This window comes from Daucus carota, chromosome 7 (assembly GCF_001625215.2).
Source record: "Daucus carota subsp. sativus chromosome 7, DH1 v3.0, whole genome shotgun sequence".
NCBI classification, from domain to species: Eukaryota; Viridiplantae; Streptophyta; class Magnoliopsida; order Apiales; family Apiaceae; genus Daucus; species Daucus carota.
The window spans coordinates 12,235,889-12,242,404 of NC_030387.2; the positions used below are offsets into that span (position 1 = coordinate 12,235,889).

Sequence of the window (6,516 nt, forward strand, 5' to 3'; positions counted from 1 at the left end):
ACATTTTGTTTAGTCAAAAGATATCTAAGATAATGGATGGTTCCTGCAACTTATGAATTTGAAACAAGAGGTCACATATTTACTCTGTCCTCTGGCTGGAACACGTTAGATTAGCATAGTACACTGCTCGTCATTAGCTTGTGAACGAGCTCTCTTTTTTCCCTGATACAGGCTGGGCGCTGGCATCAAGTGTATACCAGTTTTTTTCTGTGTAATGCTAATTTTAGATTTGGTTGTTAAAAAGGTCGTGATGCAGAATAATAAAATCTTAACTACTTGTTGGACATATATGCAAATGTATCATCCCATCCTCCATTCCATTACTTCTGCTTGATGGATGAATTTAGTCTTCCCACACATACTTGATTCTGTTTTGCAAGAATTTGTGTGATTTAAATGTGTAGAAGAGTAATAAGTACAATTCAATATGGTCGACTGGATTTGCATTTTTAATTTAATGCTTTATTTGACATGTGCAGTCAGAGGTGTTAGTGGATGCCTCTGTTGTAGGGAGAGGAAGGAACTTGACTGTAGTTGCGGTTGAGTTCAGAATGAAGGTATCTGAGAAGCTGGTCTACACGTCTCGTGCTACCTTCTATAATATGCCAGTTGCAGGTTTATGAATACTAGCCTTTTAACCCGTGCGAAGCACGGACGGATATATAGTTCGTAATTTATTATTTATAATGTAAATTTTAATATTATTTTATTAATATTTTAGTATTAATGGATTGAGTTTTAATTAAATTATATTATTTAACTGACTATATTTTCATATCAGGATTTTAGTATATTTAATCCGAATTTATTACACGTGGATTTAAAAATAAAAAAAAATCAGAATATTCAAATCTTTTTCAAGCATAACCGATCGTGTAATCCTTTGAAAGATTCAGTAATCTAATCAATCGTTTTTTTGACAACAATAACTTTTAAGATTAGAGCTAGAAAGGGTTATGTAATGGTTCGTGTTTATCTTGAAATTGAACACGTTAAAATTAAAAAGAGTTATATGAAGGTTGTTGTTAAAAAAGGATATTCAAAATTGTATATTTATAATTTTATTTATAACATCATTATAATTTTTTTAATGAAATATTATATGATAATGTTTTGTTATGAGTGTTTTTAGTATTTGAAACTGTTTAACAATGTAATACTAATAGACTCCACATTTGTAGACTTGTAGTACCAAAAGGAGAGTACCGAACCAAAAAATATAACTAAAACCTTGGACTACAAATTATACCCATGTTGACTTATTATAGTATAGTATATATTACAAAAATTCAGATATTACTTTGTACTAGTTTATGACCCGTGCCAAGCACGGGATTATATAAATTTTTAAAATTTATTATTTAATGAAAATATAATATTTTTTTATATAAGAATTTAAATTATTATTGTTGAGATACAAATTTTATTATGCATTAACATATTAATATTTAATTATGTTTAATTTTTATTTTTAGAAAAAAATATCCTCTAAATACATGTTATGATATCAAAATGGTATGTTTCATATCATTATGTTGTTTTTGATTCTAAATAGATGTGAAAAAAATTCGACACCAACATATATAAATTGGCCGAGAGGATCTTTAGTACAACTTAATTTTCTTAATTCATAATTGTTTTATACGTCTAATAAATATTATAAAAGCTAATTGAAATTCTTGTAAATTTAATATTGATAGATATGTGTCAAATTAATATAGAATTATAACATGAATTTAAAATTAATTTATTTTTAATTTTTTTTGACAAAGTCTTGTAAAGCCCTTTTTATGGCTATAATCAGATAATTTACAATAATTTTATTCTCGTTGGAGTTGCGTTTGTCACGACAGTGCTACCACCACCTTTTCGTCTTTATAAAAACTAGCTTATAGCCCGTGCAAGGCACGGGAGCTTTTTAATTATTTACAATTTTTTAATATATTTTAAATGGTATGAAAAAATTTAATTTATAAATAATAAATTAAATTTTCAATAAAATAAAATTTGAAATTATGATTTATTTCTAAGTTAGAACTGTTGTAAATACACCATCACAACCATTAATGGTTTCAAATAAACTATTGTAATCAGGCCATTCCTTTTATCGTATGTATCAATGCCAAAATATTAAATTCTCAATGCCAAAATATTAAATTCTTTTTATCAAATTTTAATATATTTTGAGTAGAATACGTTACGCCAACTCATATTAGATTATATTTTTAAATTTATTTATATTAGAATTATTATAATGTAATTTAAATATTTTCAAAAAAATTATATGGTTCTAGATTAAAATTGATAAACATAATTTGTTTTGAATTAAGAAAAGGAATCATAAACATGCAATAAGAAGGTGGAATCTATTTTGGATTAAGAAAAAGTTTATGTATTCGTTCCTCACGTAAATCCGGCTTATTAATTTTAAAATATATTATAAAAAAATTGTGGCGGTGCGATTTATATGATTCCACAAATAAAACTGGCAGGACATATTTATTTTGGATTAAAAAATCCATAAACACGTGAAAGACAGAATTTGTTTTGGATTCAGAAAAGGAATTATAAACATCCAAGTAGCTATTAGTTGTCTTATAGAACATAAGTTAATTTTGTTCCAATCTGACGGTGCTTATTTGTTCAATATACGATCCAACAGATGATAAGCTTTTGGACCATATGACCATGCGACCAAATTATCTCCCTTACGCTTATTATATATAAGTATATAATATGTATTATATAGAAAAATTACGTGATCATAATCAAATTCGGATAGTTCGAATTTAGTACTCATATTCTTCCGCCAGAGATGGATTTCGAATATTAATGAAAAGTATATATATGGATAATATCGATTTGGCTACTAATATCAATATAAACTTTTATTTATTAATGCTGAAACATGACAGGAGTTTTACAGAGTTGTTTCATAAATTAAATTATTTGAATTTAAAGAAATTAAAATAAATAATTTTATTCGTGGTATAACTGTTGCATTACAATATCGTAACCACGGGAGAAGTCTTTTTTTAATAGTATAACATTGAAGTCTTTAATTATAATCCTAATCGATATCAAAGTCTCATAATTATAAAATCCTAACCAACATTAAAGTCTTTAATTATAAAATCATAATTAATATGAAAGTCTTTTCATAATAATAGAATAAAATTATAAAATCCTAACCAATACGAATTTTTTTCATGATAGTTTAATGATTATAATTATTAAGTAAAAAAAATTTATGATTGCAAAATCTTAATAACTATAGAAGTCGTTTTTAATTAGAATATCTTAATCATGAATATTATAAATTCCTGACCGATATACGTCTTTTAATGAGAATACAATACTTTTAATAAGAGGATAATAATAATAATAATAATTAAATATAATATAAGATGATCAAATTTTGGTACTTTTGGTACTGATGTTCCACCGAAACTGGTTTTGCTTATTAATAAAAGTTATTGAAGAGTTTGCTTCGATCACTTTCAAAAGGTGGATAAATCTGTTTTAATTCATTCCTGGAGAAGGCGGCCTTTACTTGTTTTTATGCTTGTGATTTGCGCCATTATTATCCTCTTCAAAGCTTAGATTGATAAAATGAGTTAACGGGCTGATCAGTGATAATAGATAATTAACTGGTCTTGTGCTGCATCTCTATACGAGCGAAAATACTACTGATCTCTGTATGCTGATTTCTAAAGATTGGTTGACATACCGGTGTTGAGTCTGTGGACTGTGGGTATCTATAACTTAGCTTTAGGCATTGCCACATCAATATTGGGGCCGTTTGGCCAAGCTTAAAAGAAGTGACTTCTTGTTTAAACTAGAGAAGTGGAGCAGAAGTGAGAAGTAAATAAGTTAATAAAATGTTTGGAAAAGAAGCAGAAGCTGTGAGAGAGAAGCTAGCATTCTCAGCTTCGCTTCTACTTCTTTACACAAACGGGTAGCAGAAGCCAGAAGTAGCTTCTGCTTCTCTTAAACAAACAGGGCCATTAACTTTTATCTGAGCAGCATTGTAACAAAATGGACCTTGCTGTTTCTCCATCTTGGTTTAGGTACTGTTTGGCATCGCAGCCGGCCACGACAGTTTTTTACCGAAAAACAGGTGAAAAGCTGTTTGGTAAATCTAAAAACAACTGTCGTTTTTAGAAAAAGTCAAATCATGGATAATATGCTAATCTTTTCTATTTAATTAGATGCGAATTTTTTTTCCAATAATTGACACATATTTTAAGATGAAAAATTTCGTAATTTGTTCTTTATATTAAATTTTAAATAATAAATTTTTATTTAAAAAAGACTAAAAAAAATTTATAAAATTATATCTTAACATACGTGTTCAAGCAAAGTAGTATTTATAAAAGCAGAAATATTGCACCCTAAATTTAGGATGGGAAGCAGCTTCCCTCCTTCCTCAACCGTTGAAATTTCGATTTCTAAAGAACTTAGAAGGCGTGTACAACTCGCGTTAAACTCGTCATCCGTGACTTTTTAATTTCTACTCTCTTCGAATACTCCAAATTGTTCGCTACGCCAGCGCGTTTATTCGCATCTACATTAATCTACATAGTCTTCTTGTCTATATATAACATAATCTGCAATCATATTATCGATAACAAAGTAAAAAAATATGGAATATCGCACTCTAGATGTCAATCTCATTGCTGCAAAAGGCCTAAAGAACGTCAATCTTTTCTCCAAACTCGAAGTCTACGCTGTCGTTACCGTCTTTGGTGGCGATCCTCGAGCGAAACAGAGGACCCCGACGGACAAGATTAATGGCGTCAATCCGACGTGGAACTTTCCGATGAAGTTTACTGTGGACGAAGTGGCGGCGCAGCAAAATCATCTGACTCTTGTCATAACGTTACGTGCCGAACGGGCTCTTGGGGACAAAGATGTTGGGGAAGTGCGTGTGCCCATGAAGGAGATCATGGTGGATAGTAAGGGAGTTCAGTTTGTTAGTTACCAGGTTAGGAAGGCTTCTGGGAAGCCCAAGGGAGAGTTGAGGTTTTCTTATGAGTTTAGCGAGAAAATCGCGGGAGTAAGTCACGTGACTTCCAAGTCGGATGAGCCTGTCACGGCTTATCCGGCTGGGGCTCCGGGTGTCGGGTCGAGTTCGGGTTATCCACCGCAGGCGGGTGCATATGCACCCGCAGGGTATCCGCAGGGTGGTCAACCAGTTGCGGGTTATGGATATCCACCACAACCACAACCAGGTTATGGGTATCCACCGCAACAACCGGGTTATGGATATCCGCCCCCTCCGCAACAGGGGTATGGTTATCCTCCACCACAACCGGGTTATGGGTATCCACCGCAACAAGTGCAGCAGCCAGCTAAAAAGAGTAAGTTTGGAGGTGGTGGATTGGGGTTGGGATTGTTGGGGGGTGCTCTTGGTGGATTGTTGATTGGTGACATGATTTCGGATGGGTTCGATGATGGAGGTGGTGATTTTTGATGGGGTGTAATTAACTTATACGTTTTATATAATCTTTGGCGAGTACCATTTGAAATTATAGTTGATGTTGGATGTCAAGTTTGCATTTGAATAAGATCAGTATCTTGTACTCCTATATGATTTGTGTAATTAATGACTGATCTTTACACTCTAATAAACTGTCTTAAACTATCTTGTTTTAAGTATGTTTTATCACTTCTAGTCATTGGAACTTCGGAGATTCAGCCAAAGTTTTGATTTTAGGAAATGCAGTAATTATGCTGGAACCATGAAACTTTGATATACTGTTACTTTATTGTTGTTAGGCTAAGTGCTGTTGCTTGTAAATATCATAATTTTTTTTTGATATTTGAATGTCATTGACACTAGCAATAACAGAAATGTCAACTGTTTCGTGGTGGCTTAAAATAAATGGGAGACTTGGAACTTTGCAGTTTCGTCAACTGTTTTGATTGGTGATAGTTGGCTACTTGCATATTCCTGATTAACTGCTAAGGGCCAAGTAGTGGAGGAAGTACTTGCATTGCATATATAGCTTCTTGCATGTAAATATGTTAACTCAAACCATAATATAATGCTAATCGGTCCATTAACGATTCTCTGTAATAATGTGTCCATTAGAAATCTTCTTCGAGGTAAGGGAATTCCTGCTCCTGTAGGTTGCTGCAGGTGAAGTTGAGCACTTGCTACATCTATTTTTTGACGGCAGATTTGCTAAGGGATGTTGGCAAAATGTAGGTCTCTCTTATGATGTGTGGCAAACTGAAAATGCATCAGGATGGCTTCTTCATAAGTTGTGCACAGAAATTAAGGAGAACCTGGTGAAGATTGCAGCAGTGCTATCATGAGCTATCTGGTTTGCAAGTAATTAATAAACGCATCTGGGAAAATAAGAGTATGTCCCCTGAGTTTATCATGAGCTGGAGTAAGAAACAAATTTCAGATTGGAGGGAAATTAATAGCAAGAGGGGCAGCCAGCTTAAGTCTCTGAAAAAGCCTGTCGCTCAGCAAGAGAACAAGTGGAAAGCACCTCCCATTGG

At 32.4% G+C, this 6,516-nt stretch overlaps 1 protein-coding gene across 1 annotated transcript; it reads left to right on the top strand.

Moving 5' to 3' along the window:
- Positions 1-4,558: 4,558 nt before the first annotated feature.
- Positions 4,559-5,585, top strand: LOC108193921 (protein SRC2). Its single transcript, XM_017360774.2, has one exon. The coding sequence runs from the start codon at positions 4,646-4,648 to the stop codon at positions 5,474-5,476; it is 831 nt and encodes a 276-aa protein (XP_017216263.1). The 5' UTR covers positions 4,559-4,645; the 3' UTR covers positions 5,477-5,585.
- Positions 5,586-6,516: the final 931 nt, after the last annotated feature.